The sequence below is a fragment of the Phascolarctos cinereus genome, unplaced genomic scaffold (genome assembly GCF_003287225.1).
Source record: "Phascolarctos cinereus isolate Bilbo 61053 unplaced genomic scaffold, phaCin_HiC Scaffold_3;HRSCAF=262, whole genome shotgun sequence".
In the NCBI taxonomy this organism is placed as follows: Eukaryota; Metazoa; Chordata; class Mammalia; order Diprotodontia; family Phascolarctidae; genus Phascolarctos; species Phascolarctos cinereus.
In genome coordinates, this window is record NW_027555736.1 from 71,160,346 (window position 1) to 71,181,050 (window position 20,705).

Sequence of the window (20,705 nt, forward strand, 5' to 3'; positions counted from 1 at the left end):
CTCCCAGCTCCGGTTTTCTCATCTGCAAAATGGGCCTAATAAAACCTGTGTTATCCATCTGGCCAAACGTCTTAACCAACTCCCACCGTTTCCTCCAGCGCACTGGCCCTGGCAGGCAGCACCCACTACTTGGGCCCTTTTCCACCTACTTCAAGGTGGAGCCGGTGGTCACCAGACAGACACCTGCCGCCGACTCATTCCACCAGACAGCCACCAGTCAGCAGAGTGAGCGATTCAAATTCAGGGAGAGGGAGGCAGCTACACACTTGCCTGGCTCCTGGGGCTTGGTGTTGGAGGGAGGGGGGACGGAAGGAGGGAGAGCGGGCCCGCCCCTTTCCCCCTTTCCCAAGGCTCTCCAGCCAGCGCAGTCCTTTAAATCCCCTGGCGCTCCCCAAGTCAGCTCTGAAGGGGTGGAGACTCCGCTCGGGGCCGGAGCCAGAGCAGGAGCAAGAGCAGGAGCCCGGATCTGCTCGCTCGTCTCAGGTCAGCGAGTGGCCCAAGGTCCGGGACATCCACCTTGGAGGGGAAAGTCACCTTCTGGTGCCTCTGCCCACGCCGGAGCCAGGGAGAGTTGTCCCAGACCAGGAGAGCCCAGAGGCCACCACTGCTGCTGTCCTTGCGCCACCCCTAAGGCGGGGAGCGGGAGGCAGGTTCCTGTGCCCCTGGCCCGTCTCTGGGGCACCCCAGCTGCTCCCCAGACTCATGCCTGGTAAGTGCCCTGGCAGGTCTCCAAATCGAGGGACCAAATTAGGAGGCACCTGCCATCTGGGGATGCTTTTAAGCAGGCGGGTGGACAGCGACCCTCCCCGCACTGTGTTTCCCCCACTTTGCTGCCTTGGGATTTGGTGGAGGGCACTTGTTCCTAAAGGCCACGGGTGGTGCCTGAAAGGGCTTGTCGGGGGAGTGCCCAGCCCCACTCCCAACCTTGGAGCGGGGGACCTCCCCTCCCCTCCCCCAGGGACCCTGGGCCTGCTTGGCCTTGGGTTTGTGTTCAGGGCCGCTCAAATGTGCCTGTGGGAGTGCAGCAGCTGGGGAGGGCGGCCTGGCAGGGACCTGGGAAGAGGGTCTGGTTGGAAGAAAAGTTGTATTTGTGAGCTCACACATCCCTCTTGTAAGAAGGGGACTCAGCAGGACTCAGCGGATTCCTACTATCCTGCGGCTGCTCCAGAGTGTGAGACAATCAAGAGGGACTCGGGGAATCTCCTATTATTGCCACAGGTGTCCGAACTAGATGAAATGTCACAACAAGGTGGTCTTCCTTACTTCTCCAGGTCAGAACCACTTGGAGGGTGACTGAGGAAGGAAATAAGTATGTAAGCCTCTACTATGTGCTGGGCACTGTGCTAAGAACTATACAAATATGACCTCACTTAAGCCTCATAGTAACTCTAGGAGATGAGTTCATATTACAGCTGAGGAAATTGAGGCAGAGGTTAAGTGATTTGCCCAGGGTCGTGGAGCTAGTCAGTGAGGGAAGATTTAAACTCTAGGGCCAGTCCTCTTTCCACTGTGCTGAGACTTCTATGGGTAGCAGGTATTCCAGGGGCCGACTGGAATCAGTCTGGCAAGAGTTTGACATTGTTGCCTGGGGCAGGAGGGGCAGATGTGATTTGGGGTGAGGGGTGGTGGTATGTCTAAGAAATAGAAATCAGCCCTTTCTCCAGGACTGATTCCTTTGGGTTGGTATTAGGACTAGGGAAGGATGGGTGTGTGTGTGTGTGTGTGTGTGTGTGTGTGTGTGTGTGTCTGTGTGTATGTCTGTGTGTGTCTGTGTGTCTGTGTGTATGTCTGTGTATGTGTGGTGAGAAACTGGGGGTTCCAGAAAGATCAAGTTTTAGTCACATCAAAACGAAGTAGCAGCCTTGCTACTGCAAGACAGCCAGTGTTAGACATTGCCACCCCCCCAGGGGAACAGTTTGTACCAAGGAAATGGAAAATGTATAAATGCTTATTTGCCTATAGCTAATGTTCTGTGACTGTGGAGTGCTTCGAGTTTATATAGTCCTTTACAGAAATCAAAAATTTTCATCACAACAGGTCTTCGAGGTAAGTAAAGCAAATAGAATCCCCTGTTTGAGTGATGAAAAAACTGAGGCCCCAAGGGGTCAAGATAATGTGGAAAGTATGTAATGGAGCTCTGACTCGAACCCACCCATTAAGAGTCTAAATTGAGTCTTCTTTCCATTGCAACTTGTCTTGTGTTTCTTTCTTTCTGAGGTGGATTGAATCCTCTGGGAGAAGCTTCTGATTTAAGCCCTGGAGAGAAGTAATCTGGGTTGGGAGCTTTCCTGATTTGAGGAAAGGAAAAGGAAGGGGTGTTTTGATTGGTGGGTGTGCCTATAAAAACAGAAAGGCAGAAAATTAAGTCCAAGTTCATTTTCATAGCAGTTTCTGAGCCAGGAACAATCCACATACAGAGAAGCCATCGTATGTCCTACGCCTTTTTGGAATGTCAGCACGAAGTAGAGTGTTTTGCACATAGTCGGCACTTCATAGTTAGCAATTTGAAAGTGATTTGGGGTTTACAAAATGCTTTACATATACTATCTTATTTGGTCCTCACAACAGCCCTGTAAGGTTGATGCTATTCTTATCTTTGTTTTACAGATGAGGAAACCAAGGCTGAGAAATTAAGTGACTTGGCAGGGGGTACACAGTTAGTAAATGTCAGAAGCAGGATTTTAATTCGATTTTTCCTAACTCTTAAGTGTTAGCACTCTATCCAGTGCACCACCTGGGTTAATAAATGTTTACTGCAGTGGCTTATGCGCAGTTCGATTTTGTCTTCCTAATGGCAAATTCAGGGCCACTGGGGTGCCGGGAGATAAGCGCCATTTGTAGCCCGGGCACTAATTCCTTGTCTAGCCAGTAGGTGTTAGAGGGAGGACATGAAAGCAGGTCTTGGCTCGAAGGTCAGCCTCTCCATCCACTATACCACACCGCCTCTCATAACCACTAGGAATCATATCCTACCACGTATTGTGTTGAGTTCTTGGTAGTAACTTCCCCACAAAGGGAAAAGAGACCCGCAGCCAAGGATGAGCGCCTGTGCTCTGCTTGGATTGTAATTCCTTTAAATTCCAGTCATTGACTATCTGAGTGTGTTCTTCGTGCTCCCCCAAAGCTTTTTCCTCTGTGGCTTTCACATAACCATATTTCCTGCTTCCTGTGACTCACAAGGCACTGTTAAGGGCTGGGGGGGGTAGTTTTTTGGGAATCTTGGGTTTTTTTGGTTTGTTTTGTTTTGTTTTGTTTTGCTTCCCTTCTACTTGAAGTCCTGCCCTATGCTTAGCAACCTGGTGGCAAGGGTGTGTGTGTGTGTGTGTGTGTGTGTGTGTGTGTGTGTGTGTGTGTGTGTGTGTGTGTGTCTAGGAAGGAGGGGGCTGGGTGGTAGAGGCATGGCAGAAGGTAGGGAGGAAGGGTCAAACTAGGATAAAACTGAATGAAGGGGCAGTATTTGAGCTTAAGGAAATGGAACCTCGGAGCTGCTTGCTGTCCCCCCGGCTTCCCCAGGATGTGAAGGTGAAGGAAGCCTCTCCATCTGCTTTTCCCCGATTCTTTGTGGCCCCAGAACAGGTAACTATAGTGGCTGGCGGAGTGATTGCAGGGCTGCTCTTGCTGGTTCTGATTGGGATTATGGGCTACTGTCTCTGGAAGAAGCTATGCGTTGCCCCTGCCTATGAAGAGCTGAATGGAACACCATCCCCGGCTGGTGGACAGGAGAAGCAGCCTTCCCAGTCAGCAGTGATCCAACCCAACAGGTGAATGGCCTTCAGCCCTCCTCCTGGCATGGGAAGGGAGAGGCCACGGGAGGAGGGAAGGAAGACTGAATAAGCAAGCCAAAGGGAGTGGGCGGGGCTATCTCTGATCTGTTGCAGTGACTTTTTTTTCCTAGTAATCCGATTTGTTTGGGGCTTTGGCATTTCTCCCTAAAAGATGAAGTCTTGGGTGTGAAGAATATAGAGATTTGCCTCTATTCTTGAACAAATGAAAGGAAAAAAAAGCATTTATTAAGTACTTACTGTGTGCCAAGCCCTAGGAATAGGCAGAGGAAAATAAGACAGTCTCTTGCTTTCAAGTAGCTCTCACTCTAATTGGGGGAAACAAAATATTTATATGAGAGTTGGTGGCAAGACTCAAGGGTTCTTGGAGCATCAGCAAGTCAGATGGAAGTTTTGGTCTGAAGAGTTTGGGGGGTGTAGTAATAATAATAATAATAATAATAATAATAGTAACCATCATTTATGTAGTGCCAGTCATGCTAAGTGCTTTACAACTATCTCATCTGATCCTCACAACAACCCTGGGAGGCAGGTGCTATTATACAATTAAGGAAACTGAGGTTAAGTGACTTGTCCAAAATTATACAGATATTCAGTGTCTGAGGTTGGATTTGCACGCAGACCTTCCTGATTCCAGACCTTGTGTTCTATCCGTGGTGCCACCAGCTGCCCCAGTGGGGGGTGGGGCAAGCTGGTCAGGACTCAGGGTCCTTCTCTTTGCTTTTATTTGTAAAGACCTGAGGAGCTACAATAGGAGACCCTGAAGGAGAATTTGTACCCCCTTTATATGTTTATGTCTCCCAGCGCATCTTTATCCTTCCTCCCCTCATCTTTATCCTTCCTCCCTGGCCCCATTCTTGTTTTCTGGGCCTGTTCCCCCACTTGCCTTCTTTTATTCTGGTCATTTCATTTCTTCTGTCTTTACTTGCTTTTGTAAACAGGACCCAAGGCATCCCATTTGTTATTCCTCCCTCCTTCCACGGCCGGGATTGGATTACTCTGACCAATGGAGAGAAGATCCAGGATGAGAGTGATCCCTACATTGCCCCAGAATTCCTGCCTCGATCATCTTTTCATTCACTTGGTGAGCAGACCGCATGCAAGCTTGACTCATTCGATAGACATTTATTATATTCCTTCTGTATACTGAATTCTTTGATGGTGGTGGGATAGATATAAAGTTTAGATCCGATGAGGTCCCTATCCTCATGGACTTCGTCTAATAAAGCAATAAGACACAGACAAATTAACAATAATACAAAATTTTCCATAATAAATACATTAGAGGGGCAGCTAGGTGGTGCAGTGGATAGAGCACTGGCCCTGGATTTAGGAGGACCTGAGTTCAAATATGACTTCAGACACATAACACTTACTAGCTGTGCGATGCTGGGCAAGTCACTTAACTCCCATTGCCCAACCAAAACAAAACAAAACAAAAACAGTAGAGTTGCCAAAGTGCTATTGATTGTCCAAAGGGGATCATAATTACTCAGCCTAGAGATTAGAGGGAGCTTCAAATGAAGAGGGAGCGTTTGAGTTGGGCCTTAAAGACTAGATAGGCCACAAGGTGAAGAAAGTGAGAGCATTCCAGACACTGGGAACAACGTAGACTAAGACACAGAGGTGGCAGAGCACGGTATGTTTTGGTGGGGTTTGGGGAGGCAGGGGGGCAAAGAGTTAGGCTGTTTGGCCAGAGTATACAGTGCACAGAAGGGCATAATAGAAAGGGCTGGAAAGGTTCTGGATCCCAGGACTAATAAGATGTAGCAGTAGATACTTCCTTAGATCTCAAGATCTTTCAAATTTCTCCAAATTAAGAGTTATACACAAGAGAGAAAGCAATTTTACCTGTTTCCAGGGTCTAAGATACCAAGAACCCTAAGGCGGAAACAAACTGATGAACTAATGGCAAAGAAAGCTAATCCTTAATTGCTAACCCCCTCCCCCACTGGCCGCCATGTTGTGGCAGGGCTGCACAAGCTGATTCATGGTCTTGCAGCAGAACTCAACCCCTGTGCCCCTGATCCCACAATCTCTGTACCTTGGGAAACCAATAGGCAGAAGTTTCCTGGCTGTGACTGTGTGGTGTGGCAGCACCGTGTGCTGGAAGAATACCCAGGGAACTGATGAACATGGGGAACTAGGGCAAGATGTTGGAGTGTGTATGGCTGCACTGGACTTGAAGGAAAGGGACTGGCATCCAGCTGGGGCCAGTTCTGTGCCCCTAGAAGACACTTAGGGCACAGATGAAGGCTGGTAAAATGTGAATTGCCCATTATGGGAGGAGGTTGAGACAGCTTTGAAGTCCAGTCACCTGGGGAAACTATCATCAGAGGGGAAGGAATCATAAAGTGAGCAGTGGAGGGACATAAGGAAAAAAGATTAAAATTAAGACATCTATGAAAAATGTGGTGAAGCAAAGGAAAATGAATCAACACTGAGGGCAGACAATCCTGTGGATTCTCCAGAGAGCATGAATCCCAGTGGGATACCCTGGAATGCTTTGAGAAATAAGAATTCTGAAAGCAGAATTTTTGGCCAGCATGGCAGAAGTAATTGGCTGAACAGAAAAATATAAATCTATGGTGGTAAGCCACCACAGAAATAAGAGAGTAACAGATTGGGAATGAAAATACATAGAAATGAGGGACAATCTGGAAGAAGAGAAGCAAAAACCAATAACATTAAAATGAAACATGACTTCTATACAAGCACACATCAAAGGGAGGAACGCACAGAGACAACCGAAGGACCATGGGTCTTCCAGAAGCATACACCAGTGCAAAAACCTAAACGACCTAATGCAAGAAATAATAAAAGAAAACTTCTCAGAACTTCTGAACCCGAAAAAGGACATGCCAAATTGAAAGAATCTACAGATCACTTCCACAAAGAAACTTTGTGCTGCAAAACTTCAAGACGTGTAGCAGTTAAATTTCATAATTCCAATGACAAACAAATTCTGCACACACCATAGTGGGCACTTAAAAATGTGTGCATTTAAATAGAATTTGGAGAACTTTCTGTGGGCTCAGGTGGCCAGAGAAGGCTTCACAGAGGAGCTAAGACTTGAGATTCAGTTAAGTAGAAAAAAAGGAAGACTCTTTTTAATTGTAGAGGTTTGGAATGTTTCATATGCTTCCAAATTTGTTGTTTGTTTGTTTTGTGTGTGTGGCAGTTGGGGTTAAGTGAATTGTCCAGGGTCACACAGCTAGTAAGTGTCAAGTGTCTGATCTGAGGCTAGATTTGAACTCAGGGCCTCCCGATTCCAGGCCCAATACTCTATCCATTCTGCCACTTAGCTAGCCCCAACACAAATGTGGTTGTTTTATCAGTTGCTTTTTTATTACTAGAGAAGGGATTGTGAATTGATGGGTGTCTCTGGAAATGACAGGGCCAGTCTAGACAAGGAAAAACAGTGTGAGTAAATATAGAGTAAAAATGGGAGCTTTGTTTGAAAGTGAGTGGAAAAATTTGTTTGAAACAGAAAGACCTTTCTTTCTTTTTCTTTTTGAGTCTATACCTATGCTTTTATTGTTATTGGGAAATGCCAGTCACGAAATTCCCTCCCCCAGGGCAAATCAGCAACTGTTCTGCAACTCGTAATCTCAAGAGAATCGCCAGTGACCATCACTGGTAAAGTGACTTCTTCCAGGGTCACCTGGTCAATATATATCAAAGATGAGACTTGAACCTGGGTTTTCCTACTCTGAAGCCAGGTCTGGGCCTAGACCTGGCTACCTGTGTATAATTCTTATGACTTCTAAATTCTGGAGCCACCTCCTTCATCAAATATCTGAAACTCGATCCAGAGAGACCTTCCCCCCCTCCTCCCTAGGCTGCCTTAGGAGCTTACCGGTCATGATGGGTGTGGAAGCTGGAAGCTTCTTACCCACCTCTAGTACCTCACCTAAACTAACTTCCTTGTAGGAAAAAAAAAGTAATTCAAGGTTGTTTTCTCTGTCTGTTATATATCAGTGTGTCCTCCTCCCTGAAGCTCTTGATGTTTCTGTTTCAGGGGGTGCCTATGTGATTGGGACAATCAATCCAGAGCTTTACAAGTTTCCTGAGGACAAGAGTGAGACGGACTTCCCCGAAGGCTGTCTGGGGAGGCTGTGGTTCACGGTGGGGTATGAGCAGGAGGCCGAGAGGCTACTGGTGGGCCTCATCAAGGCCCGGAGGCTGCAGACCCCCTCCCTGTCAGAGACTTGCAGTCCCTTAGTGAAGCTCTATCTGCTGCCTGATGAGCGGCGCTTTCTGCAGTCCAAAACCAAGCGTAAAACCGCCAACCCACAATTTGACGAGAACTTCATTTTCCAGGTACTGACTCCCCCAGGGAATGGAATGGGGGAGCCCAGAGGTGCATCCTGGGAAGGTTTGGGGCGTGTTTGGAAAAGAGCTTGCTTCCCTTTCTTTTTGTCCATCTCCCCTCCACATCCTCCTAATGCACACATGGTCAGCTTTAGCACTTGAGAGCATAGGAGGGGCAGCTAGGTGGTGCAGTGGAGAGAGCACCGGCCCTGGATTCAGGACGACCTGAGTTCAAATATGACTTCAGACACATAACACTTACTTAGCTGTGTGACCCTGGGCAAGTGACTTAACCCCATTGCCTAACCAAAAAAAAATAGGAATGGGCTCTGTGGGGTTCAGTGGAGTCCTTTTATTTCTCCGTGTATGCAGTCTCCACTTGTTGTCTTTAGCACCTCAACAAGCATTTTAAGCATATTTACATTGGTGATGCAATAAAACGGGGGAGACAAAAACAGTCCCTGCCCTCAATAAGCTTATATTCTGATGGAGGAGCCAACATATAAATAACGATTTATGTGTAAGAAAAATACAGAGAAGATAAAAGGTAATCTCAGGGAAAAGGCACAGGGTGGGATGGGGTTTTCCAGGAATGGCCCCTATATACCACTGCTCAGTTAAAAAAAAACATTTAACATAATAGGCACTCAAGCATTTGTTCACTTGAATTACAGTATTAGAAATTAAGATTAGTATTATTATGAAAGTAGTTTCCAGGATATTTAGAAGTTGGATCAGATTTTATTTGAACAAGCATCTTCAAGAATAATGGAACAAAGAGTAGTAGCTATCAGCCAGGCAATGCACCCTGCAACTTGGAGCCCTGGTGTCATTAGTATTATCTAAAAATAAGTAACTAACGCTCTAATTGGTAGTAGGTATTTTCATTCACTTACACCTATAAGAATTATAGAGCAGTCTCTATTCTTCCAGTCCATTGAGACCTCATTTTTTTCCATTTACTAATGCAATGTGGCTTTAAAAAATTCATTCACCCCAAATCTTTTGCCCCTTCACTTCTGTATTTTAAACGTCAATCATAAAATCAATAACTGTAGTTAGAAAGGACTGGAGAAGTAATCTGATCAAACTTCTTTCCAAATACCAAATATTTTCTTCTAAATTTCTTCTATGACATTTCTGGCAGGTAGGCTTTAGCTTTTCTTTTTAAATTCAATTTTATTTATTTTGAGACCCACAATCTTTCCCTCACTCCCTCCCCACATTGATAAAGCAAAGGGGAAAAACCCTCTTACAAACATTTATAGCCAAGCAGAATACATTCCTGCATTGGCCATGTCCAAATTTAGGCTCTTCTTGATAGGCAATCCATTGCCAATTAAAGGAGTGAATTCTGTTGTTGAACAGGTCTCGTTATTAGAAAGGGTTTCCTTTATATCAGAGGTTCTTAAATTTTTTTGTTTTTGCTTCATGGACTCCTTGCAGTCTGGTGAAGCCTTTGAACCTCGTCTGAGAATAATACTTTTAAATGCATAAAGTAATCCAATTATATTGAAATACAGTTATCGAAATATTTTTAAAAACAAGTTCACAGCATGACTAATGTGAAAATACTTTTAATAGGAATGTATATGTAGAGCACATATCAGATTGCATGCCGTCTTGGGGAGGGAGGTGGGAAGGGAGGGAGAGAAAATTTAAAACTTACATTAAAAACTAAAAATAAATTAATTTTAAAAAAGAAATAATAATTGTACTTAGAATCTCTTCATCTTTCTTTTTGCTTTATCAGCAAAACCAGGCAAGATTAGCAGCTTTCCTAAGCCTCCATTAAAAAGGAATATGATTTAAAAAAAAAAAAAAAAAAACAAGTTCATGGGCCCCCAGTGAAGCCTTGCTTTCTATGAAAACAATAGCCTTTTTATGTAACTTCTACTCATTAGTTCTGCCCTCTGATGTGACACAGAATAAGTCTAATATTCTTCTGTGCAATTCAATTAAAAAACATTTATTAAGTTATTACTATGTGTGAGACATTATGCTAGGTTCTGGAGTTTCGAAGACAAAACAAGTCTCTGCCCTCAAAAAAACTTGTATTCTACTGAAAGGAAATAGCACCCAGAGAGGCAATGGCAAGATGTATACAAGTCATTTTTGGTGGTGGTGGGAGGCTCCTAACAACTATTGGGAGACAGATCAGAAAATGTCTCTTGTAGCTCGAGGTGGCACTTGAGCTGAGCCTTGCTCCAATGGACATAGGGCTTCTAAGAGTTAGAGGTGAGGAGGGCAGAGGGCTGTGATGGCAGATGGTCTTTGCAAAGGTAAAGAAGATGGGTGGCATGGCAAGTAGGCCAACTTGGTGAGTATGTAGAATATGGAAGGGAGAATTATGTGAAATTAATCTGGAAACATTTTGGAAATGGGTTGTAAAGGGCTTTGAATGCCAAATGGGAATTTAAATTTGATCTTAGAGGCAACAGGAGCCACTGAAGCTTTTTGAGCTAGGGAGTGACAGGGTTAAACTTGGGCTTCAGTAGCACCAGTTTGGTAGCTGTGTGGAGGATGGATTGGAAAAGAGACACTACAGGCAGGGAAGCCAGTTAGGAGGCTATTGAAATAGTCCAAGCAAGAGGAGATGAGGGCTGTAACTAGCAGGGTGGGTATGTGAGAAAAGAGAAGGGGATTTTAAGAGGTAGAAGAATCCACAAGTTACCTCAATAGAACTTCAGATATTTAAAGGTGGTTATGATATGTCCTTTGTTGTTGAGTTGTTTCAGTAGTGACCTCATTTGGGGTTTTCTTGGCAAAGGTACTGGAGTGGTTTGCCATTTCCTTCTCCAGTTCATTTTACAGATATGGAAACTGAGGCAAACAGGGTTAAGTGACTTGTCCAGGGGCACACAGCTAGTAAGATGTCTGAGGCTAGATTTGAACTCATGAGGATGAGTCTTCCTAATTCCAAGCCCAGTTCTCTTATCCACTACACCACCTAGCTACCCCATTGTATGGCTTGTCTCTGGACTAAAGGTTCCCAACTCCCTCCATTTTTCCTTATATAATATGTTTTTGAGATGCCTCACTCATCATCCTAATTTCTCTTCTGTGGAAACACTCTAGCTGTTGGTGTTCCTTTTACTATGTGGTTCCCAGAAAACTGGACAAGATCTTTGAGGAGTGGTATAACCAGGGCAGAGAACAGTAGGACTGTTACTTCCCTTTTTTCTGGACACTATTCTTCCGTTAATGCTCCTTAAGATTGCATTAATTTTTCTGGCAACTTCATTGCATTTTTGACTAATTGTAAAAAGTTGCTTCCTTCCAGCTAAATAAAGCTTGGAACCTCGTAGGCAAGACTAACTCATTCCCCATACCCTGCACAAAGGAGTTTCAGGACCTTATACAGAAAGGACCTGTTGAGAGGCATGACTGGGAATCTTGTGGGCAAGGTTAAGTCTCTCATGTCAGCAAGTCTGTAAATGACTGAAATCCTTGTCTTTTTTTTTAAAACATGAGTTATTGTTTAGCCACATCTTCCTTATTCTATACCTGTACAATTGACTTTTTTGAACCTAAGTACAAGACCTTTCATATGTCCCTATTCCTTTACATGTCCCTAATCCATTTCATTTTGTTAGGCTGAAATTATCAAGCTCTTATCAGATTCAGTTCACAATTGTAACCCTTCCAAAACCTTTTTTGTTTTTTTGCTTTACATTTTGATTCTGTCATCCAGTACATTCTAGCTGTTCTCTTAGTTTTGTGTCATCGGCACATGTGACAAATATGCCATCTCTACCTTCATTCAAATCCTTGATAAAAATATTGAAGATAAGAGGGCCCTGGGACATTCCATTAAATACTATAGAAGTTCATATACGTTAAACAACACTTTGGATGTAGTCATTAAAGGGAGAAAGACTGGACTAGAGATTTCATTGGTCCAGACAATTCCCTGATGAAAAAATTTCCTCTATCAATGCAGATTGGCATCTTCTCTGCACCTGAGAGGCTTAAAGGGTTGTTTAGAGCAGGTATCAACCATGCTGCATACAGCCCAACACTCTTGAGAATGCCCCAGACATTAAAATGTAACTGGGAACTATTTAACAAAATAAATGAAAATACAATAAAGCACAGACAATATGACATTTTAAAACTAAGTTAATATGTGGCCCAAGGGATCTTTACATATGCATTAATGATCTTCATTTCTCTAGAGTTTGATACCATTGGTGTAGGTTTGATACAACTTGCCCAGGGTCAGATAGTCACAAGGTGTCAGAAGTAGGACTTGAATTGGTTTTGAAGCAGACTTTCTGTCTACTACTCCATGTTGCCTCTCCATAGTCATCCAATCATCCAACCTTTACCCAACTGTACCATTATCTGGTGCACATCTGCCCCCTTTCTTTCTTTCCAATGCCAATTGGGTTTCTTTCCCTATATCACTAACACTTCCCAATGACTTCTCCACCCCAATGGAAGACTCTCTTAGCAGAACAAATCAACCCGTTGGCCATGTCTGAAAACGTATGCTTCATTCAATACCAGTAGGCCATCACTTCTCTGTCGATAGGCAGGCGACACACTTTACCCTAAATTCAATGAACTCACAGTTGGCTACTGTGTTGGTTAGAGCTTCTGAAGCCCCTCCAACATCTGTCTGGCCAGTTCTTCTGCGTACAGCTTTTCAGAGGAGAGTGCAGAGCTGCTCACATGCAGGTGCACCCCCTAGACCTTACTAAACCCGTTTTCAGCAGCATGCCAGCACTTAGTATGAAAAACAATGGAACAAAATGTTGTACAAGTACAGGAAGGTTGATAGGGTTACCAGACTGATAGATCGTGGGAATAACATAGATGAAATGTATGTGGGTTTTAACAAGGCATCTGACAAAGTCTCCCATGATGTCCTTGGGGACAAGAGAGACAAATACGGGCTACATCAGTTGGGCCATGGCTAAACAGCTTGTGGTGTAATGTGAACGTAATAGAACATTCTTACACCATGAAAATGATGAACAGAAAGAATTCAGAGTAACTTGGGGAGACTTTTATAAGCTGATGTAGAGTGAAGTGAGTGGAACTAGGAAAATAATTTATATAATATGACAATGCTATAAAGACAAACAACTTGTAAAGACTTAAGAACTGATCCATTCGATGACCAACCAGGATTCCAGAAGACTGATGAAGCATGCTACCTAGAGACGTGATGGACTCAAGGGGCAGGTTGAGATATGCATTTTTGGACCCGGCCAATGGAGGGGATTTGTTTTGCTTGATTATGTATATTTGTTATAGGGTCGTTTCTGCTCCCTCCTTTCCACCTTCCCTCCCCCACCTTCAATGGAAAGAAGGTGGGTGAGAGAGAGAGAAAATAAATACTTGTTATTTGAAAAACCAAAGCAATCCCTCAGATCCCTCTTTGGCACTTGACTTGGTCCTGGGTCCCTCCCCCCACCCCTCAGGTATCCAGCAGAACAATCAATCAGAGGGTGCTGAAGTTTTCAGTGTTCCACGTGGACAAGCAAAGGAAGCATCACCTTCTGGGCCAAGTGCTCTTCCCACTGAAAGACGAGATGCTAACAAGTGATGGTCGGCCCATTGTCTGGAGAGACTTGGAAGCAGAGAGCCTGGAGGTAGGTGACTAATTAAAGGTTAAGTTCATTAAGCAAATATCACCCTGTGTTAGAGCAGTGACTTCTTAGGTTGTGGCAGGGTTCCAGTAGACCGCTGGGGTGGATTTTGTAAGGATCATTGAATTTAGGGAAGGGACCTTGCAAGTCATTTAGTTCAACTCCTTCATTTTACAGAGGAGGAAACTGAGGCCCAGAAAGCTTTTTTCTTAATGACTTCCCCAACTCAGGTTCCTCTAACTCTAAATCCAGTGACATTTTCAATGAACCATGCTGCCTTGGATTGATGTGTAATTGATTGCTTGAGGGAAGGAGTGGCTGTGTCATAGGAGCTCCTGTTCTAGAGACTGCCCCGGCTAGGTGTCCAGCCAGCAAAGAACACCCTCCCTCCGATTTACTTTTTTTAGGTTATTAAGAATCAGCTTGGGGTAAATGGAAAGAACAATAACCAGAAAGCAATAGAAAATAAAAGTTGCAAAATTATTAAGAACAATCTTGGCTCCAATAGAAGAGATACGAAAAGACATCTCTCCCCTATAACTTTGTAGAGATGGGGAGGGGGACCCATGGGAATGCACCACATTCTTTTCTTGCCCTGGTTGTCAGAATAACACAGCGAAAAAACCCAACCCCCAAACTACTGACTTTCACTTAAGGAAAGTCTTGTAAGGTAGTACCAACCATGGATGAGTCCAGGAAACCATCTATATAAGAAATGGTGAAAAAAATCAGCAAACATTAATTATCAACAAAATTTATTTCTCAGAGATGGAGAAATTTTGCAAAGAATATAAAGACTTAAGGAAATTGTCCAGAAAGGGATTCCTTAGATGCAAATGTTCTAACTTCAAAGTCTGTTTTGTTGACCTGTTTGTGATCATGCAATCATAGATCGAGAGCCAGAAGGGATTGTAAAGATTATTTATCAATCAGCAGTACACAAAGCCAGGTACTGCGCTAGGTCCTAAGGAGTTAAGAACTTATGTTCTTAACAGGGAAACAACATTTGCACACATAAGTATATATAAGATATATAGAAAGCATATACATACACTATATATAGTAATTTGGGGGTAAAGAGAGGCATTAATAGTCAGGGATTCCCCAGAACAGGCCTTATATGGGAGGTGGGCTTTGAAGTAAGCTAGGGAGGCTAACAGGGGAGCAAGGGAGAGAGTATACCAGTCACAGCACTGGCATGGTGGGCTCCCTACCTGGAATAAATCGCTGTGGCTCTTGGAGAAGGTGAGGGGTTTCGGGGTTTCATGGAAGCCACTTGCTATGCCTTTCAGACAAATCTCTTCTCTAAAGTTGACTGTTCATTCTGTTTTCTACAGCCCCCTTCTGAGTTTGGCGACATCCAGTTTTCTCTCAGCTACAATGATTACCTGGGACGCCTAACTGTGGTGGTGCTAAGAGCTAAGGGCTTGAAGTTCCAGGATGACCGGAATGTTGTCAGTGAGTTCTGCCTCCCTTTGGCTGAGATGATGTCTGGGAATTTAGCCTCCATCACGGCAGCCCTCCTGTCTAGAAGCCCTGGGGGCAGGGATTCTTAACCATTTTTTTGTACCATGGACCACTCTGGCAGTTTAGTGAAGCCTGTGCACCCATTTCTCAGAATGGTATTCTGTTGCCGACATTTATAATTAAAGTAAATGCTAAATTTCAGTTAGAGATTAGTGGTAAGAAAGGTGGAATATTTTTTCCCCATACAGGTTCACAGAATCCCAGAAATCTATTCAGGAATCTGGAGACTGTGGGGGCCGGTGGCCTCTGGTCAGTTAAGAATTCCTGCCCTGGGGGATAAACTCTGTACTCATAAAGTTGCCCCTAACAAAGTGATCACTTCAGAGCCTTTTTATTCTTCTCTTTTCCAATTTGCAGAGTTGGGGCGAGGGAGGCAGGATGGGGGGATGGGGGGTGGGGGGAGAAGCCATCACTCTCCACAACCCATTTCTTCAAATCACACAGAATCATAAAATTTCAGAGCCCATCTAATCCAACCTGTACCTGGACAAGACTATTTTCTATGACACCCCCACAAGTGGGTCATCTCATTTTTTATTGAAGACCACTTGTGACAGGAACCCCTACTCCCTGCCAGGGCAGGTCCTTCTGCTTCGGGATAGCTTTAATCATTAGGTAAGGTTTTCCTCACACCAGACCTTGACACATATCATCCAAAGCCCACGTCCTTCTGCCCTCGGGAGCAAAGCAGCAAATTGAATCCCTTTTTCCCATTAAAGCCCTTTAAATGTTTGAAAATAGCCAGCACAGTCATCCTAAATCACATCTTTTTCAGGCTTAAACATTTCTAGTCCCCATCAACTCATCCCATTTGTTATAATTTGTTATTATATTGTACTCCCTTCTACTATTTGGTCTAGTATAAACTAAGAATCCTGGCTCTGAAGTCAGAGGACCTGGATTCAAATCCACCTCAGATGCTTGGTAGCTGTGACCTTGGGCAATCACCTTGCCTCCCTGGGTCTCAGTTTCCTAATCTGTAAAATGAGAGAGTTGGGTTAGATGGCTTCTGAGTGATCAGTCAAAAAGCATGTTAGTGAGTGGCAGACGCTGTGCTTGTTGGTGGGGCTACAGATACAAAGAAGGCAACCATCCTGTCTCTGAAGGGGCTCACGTTCTAACACAAGTGCATATAAAAGCTCACGTGACATAGATGTAAAGATGATAAATGCAAACAAATAGTATTTAGGAATGGAGGGCATGATGTATAGGGATCCACGAACATATATGTGTGTGTGTGTATGCATATGTATACATATGTATGTATGTGTGCGTTTGTAGGTATACATATGTATACATTATTCAGTCATGTCTGACTTTCTTGTGACTCCATTTGGAGTTTTCTTGGCAAAGATACTAGAGTAGTTTGCCATTTCTTTCTCCATCTCATTTTACAGATAAGGAAACTGAGGCAAGCAGGATCAAGTGACTTGCCCAGGGTCCCACAGCTAGTAAATATCTAAGGCCAGCTTTGAACCTGACTCCAGGTCCGGTGCTCCATCCACTGTGCCACCTAGCTCCCCCAACTTGAACTCCTCACAGAAAGCTAGGGCTTCTCTGAGGCTGGACTGAGTATCTGTGATCTTAGGATACTGCTAAACTGAACCAGTTGCTGTCTGTGTGCCCTGAATTCTTTCCTTTCCATGTTCACACTGTTCTCTATACCTCCCACCACCCCTCTTTTATGCCTACATCTTCCTTTCTTTAACCTCCTGCAGGAAGCCTTCCTTGACCTCTGTCACTAATTATCTCCCCTCTCTGTCCCTGCCACCCCCAGCACTCTGCCCTAGTCTCCCTAATCTCATCCTTTCTCGGGTAGTTTTGATTTGCGAGCATGACAAGTCTTTACCCTCACCCCCACTCCCCTAAGGCTGGGAGCTCTTTTAGGGCAAGGGAAGAGTCAGAGCATAAGGTGGAAAGGACCCAGTGGGAGAAAAGAAGCCAGGGACTTGGTCATTGAGGTGTTTTTGTGTATCCTTTCCCCTCCCCCATTTCTTATGGCCTTTTGGTAATAGGGAAAGTTGATCCCATTTTCCTTAGAAAGGGAGTCAGCCTTCTCTGTTCACTTTAGGCTTGGTAGGATTTCTTAGGGATTAAAGAAGCTTGAGTCCAGAGCCTGGAGTTCCTGTGGAACAGAAATGTTGGGAAGGTCATGACTCCTGGAAGAGTGGGCCTGTTGGCTGGGCCTGGAAACACAGCTGCCATTTTCATGAGATTGCTTGCTGCTTGGGTGAATGTGGTGCCAGGGTCTTGTGTTATTTTCAAATAAGCAAAAATCTTGTCTGGACAATGAAAGCCTGGGAGGAAGGAAAAGCTGTCACTAAGCCTTTCCTAAGATGGATGGGCAGGCTAGAAAGACATTAAAATAATTAACCCGTTTCCTTTGATAATGGCCTCTGGCTGCAGTGGTTATGGGTCATGTTGGCTCAGTTCCCAGAGCACAGTACAGTAGCACGTTTGCCAAACTGGGCATATTCTAGAAGTGGAGGAGGAGGAGGGGAAAATCCTGTCTTGTTCAGCTTGGGAAACACTTCTACAGGTTTAACAGGTAAGAATGGGCATTCGGCTTCTACTGACTGGTTTATTCTGGCAAAATGCTGCCATAGAAGCTTGTTTTCAGTATAAAGATTTTATGGCCTTCCCAGGGAGAGTGTCCCCTCTGCAATCTACCAGTGATTCTCACCTTGGTTTCTTTAGGTGTGTTTGTCAAAGTGTCGCTGATGAACCACAACAAATTCGTCAAATGCAAGAAGACCTCTGCTGTGCTGGGCTCCCCCAATCCTGTGTATAATGAGACTTTTAGCTTCAAGGCTGATCCCGGGGAGCTAGACACTGCAAGCCTGAGCCTGACGGTGCTGCAGAACACAGAAGGGGACAGTAAGGCAGTTTGTCTTTCTTACCCAGAGCTTGGACACTCAGACTTCAAATAACCTTATAGTATTGCAGCAGTAATAATAGTAATAATAATAATAATAGTTAACATTTATATTAACACCTACAATATGCCAGGGTAAGTGCTTTACAATTATTATCTCACTTAGTGAGTAAGGTGCTATTATCATCCCCATTTTACAGTTGAGGGAACTGAAGCAAACAGAGGTTAAGTGACTTGCCCAGGGTCATGTAGCTAGTAAGGGTCTGAGGCTACATCTGAACTCAGGACTTCCTAATTCCAGTTCCCGTGTTCTATCTACTGTGCCATCCAGCTGCCTCATGTTGAGGAGAACAAGGCTGAGAGGTTAAGCGTTTGCTTGACCAGGGCTGCAGTGCCCTGAGTGTCTGAGGCAGGGATCTGAATCGAGGATTTCCTGTCACTCTATCTACCATATGATACTGCCTCTACAGCTCAGTTAGAAAAGAGAGTCCCACATTGGCTAATTGAATTTTGGAGGATTCCTTACTATCACTATTTTATAGAAGATATGGCCACAGATATTGGAATACAAGTTCAAAGGTTATAACTGTTTTCCCACCTGTATAATGGGGAATGAATTTGCTGCTTCTTTAAAGGGAGGGAGGGTGAGAAGTAACTCAAATGTCTTGCTGAGCTAACTCCAATCATGTACAGAAAAGAGTAATGGATGCTCCTCTTCCCTCCCCCACCCCCCTTTTTAATCCAGAAAGCCACCAGCTGGGCCGTGTAGTAGTAGGACCCTTCATGTACACGAGGGGGAAAGAACTGGAACACTGGAATGAGATGATCAATAAACCCAAGGAACTGGTGAAGAGGTGGCATGCGCTGTCTGGAAGCACCTAACTGCTCCTGGTCTGCAGGGACAGCGACTTCTCTGCTTTGGTAACTGTTTCTCTTCCTTTAGAAAACTACATAAGAACAAGGTGTCATCACCATTTCCCCCAACAGCTAGCAGAACCACCAGGCCGGCCTCATAGTGGGGTGTGTACGCAGGGAGCAGACTCTGATAAGATGAAGGAAGATGTCCTCACTGGTTCTACGTCAGAAACAGGGCCTCCTCTTTCCTTGGTTAGCACAGGGAAAATCCCAATATGTCCTCTTTTCTCTCTTGTGGAATACTCTTAAAAGTCCTGTTTTGGGACACTTATCATTGTAAAGCTGAAGTTAAGTCAGAATTTCAGACATTCAGACTGTTTGCAAAATAGTACAGATGTCAGTGGGACAAAGTTTGGTTTTGTCCGAGCTTAAATTCCTATCGGCACACGTGAGCACTCTTTTGTAGGCAGGCTGATTCTCTGTATTCAGCTACAAAAGGAAATACTGTTTTAAGAGGATAGAAATAGGAAGAAGCTAGGAAAATATTGCCCAGTGTATGTGTGCCGTTGTGTCAATGAGAACTACACATGGGTGGAAGCAGTTGATCACAGTAAGAGATGTACGACTTACTACTTGTTTACTTGAAACTCATGTGAACCCTACCTCTAGATGTGGGCCTAAGGGATCTGTAGCATAGGACCCATCCTGGTGACATACAGTGACCTCAAGGTGGAATGAGATTCCTTGGTGACAAGAATGTTGTCTGAGCTAGTTGGAAGAAAATCTCTTCAGAGCAAAGAAATAATGTTACAAGCATCAAAGCGAGAGAGAAAGATAAGCCAGCCATAGTCGACTATAGATGGTCTAAGTCAAAATGACTTCAATGTTCTGATACTTGCTCATACTGTCCTAAGGGACTGAGACAGGGCGCTGTACTACCACAGTGAAATTCCTGATGGAGAATGGATGACCTCTGTTGTGAGGGTTCCCTGGCCAGGTGTGGTCAAAAAATCTCAACTTCTGCGCTTTCATACACTTCGAACTAAGCCACTGCACATTCCCATACTCTTCTGGTCATTAAAACACTTGTGAATCAAGACTAGCGGTCCTTTTCTTTATAATTACCAGAAGGTGCCGACGGCAGTGTATTCGGCGTTTTTGGAGTTTGATGTTTGGAGACAAAGGTTTGATTCCATGAACATTTATACAGCCCCTATTATGCGCTGGTGCAGCTTACAGCAGAATCTGTGAGCCTGGATCCAGTGGAATGGCATTGTTGTATGGACGATTCAGCGAAGGTTTCCAACCATCTCGTGTCACACAATGAACAGCAAATGCATCTCGGATATTTTACAGGAAGTACTGTTTAGGTACGGTTTTCATCTGTCGCTTTTCCGTGTTATCAAAAAAGGAAGAAAAGTGAGGTGAACCATGGGGAGCTGGGATAGGATGTTTTTATTTTTTAAATGTATTATCCATTATAGTTTTATACCTGACAAAAACTTTTGAATGAAATTTCAAGTCACTATCGTCTTCTTTTCTAGATGAGTTTTGCATTAACCATTGTGCTAAGTACCTGTTTATAAAGATTTTTCAAGAATGGAGAGGGAAGGAGGCAACATAGGAAAGAAATTGTTAGAGGACTATTGGTGAACAGAAGTTAGAACCACCCCTTCAGGCTCTGTTGCTGATTGTTTATTGTGCTATCTCTAAGAACTACCCTGACGTACATAATTGGTCATTTCTTCAGCT

At 44.2% G+C, this 20,705-nt stretch overlaps 2 protein-coding genes across 6 annotated transcripts in view; one reads left to right on the forward strand and one right to left on the reverse strand.

The window, feature by feature from the left end:
- The first annotated feature begins 355 nt into the window (after positions 1–355).
- On the forward strand, positions 356–20,468 carry SYT15 (synaptotagmin 15). 5 transcript variants are annotated; one of them, XM_020996910.2, is made up of 8 exons: positions 356–709; positions 3,572–3,761; positions 4,724–4,866; positions 7,804–8,105; positions 13,529–13,699; positions 15,034–15,154; positions 17,921–18,100; positions 18,844–20,468. In XM_020996910.2, exons 1-8 carry the CDS (start codon positions 703–705, stop codon positions 18,978–18,980), a joined length of 1,251 nt encoding a protein of 416 aa, XP_020852569.1. In that variant the 5' UTR covers positions 356–702; the 3' UTR covers positions 18,981–20,468. The 5 variants fall into 5 exon arrangements, with proteins under 5 accessions (XP_020852569.1, XP_078007051.1, XP_078007049.1 ...); XM_078150925.1 differs by lacking the exon at positions 356–709 and adding an exon at positions 727–1,271; XM_078150923.1 differs by lacking the exon at positions 356–709 and having other exon boundaries at positions 1,756–3,761; positions 18,844–19,019; positions 19,868–20,468.
- The window catches only part of SHLD2 (shieldin complex subunit 2), a 90,535-nt gene continuing 84,264 nt past the window's right edge, over positions 14,435–20,705 (reverse strand). The window contains exons 11-12 of the transcript XR_013485218.1: positions 17,907–18,078; positions 14,435–17,520 (exon numbers count right to left, since the gene is read on the reverse strand). The gene's annotated coding sequence lies outside the window, so the exon portion shown is untranslated. The remainder of the gene's footprint in view (positions 17,521–17,906; positions 18,079–20,705) is intronic.

Bases quoted from the DNA above. Each gene is read 5' to 3' on its own strand.
- SYT15 (XM_078150922.1), top strand. From the start codon at position 3,472: ATGGAACCTCGGAGCTGCTTGCTGTCCCCCCGGCTTCCCCAGGATGTG. The intron at 4,867-7,803 runs GTGAGCAGACCG...TTTCTGTTTCAG, and splicing joins ATCATCTTTTCATTCACTTG to GGGGTGCCTATGTGATTGGG. The intron at 15,155-17,920 runs GTGAGTTCTGCC...TGGTTTCTTTAG, and splicing joins GGATGACCGGAATGTTGTCA to GTGTGTTTGTCAAAGTGTCG.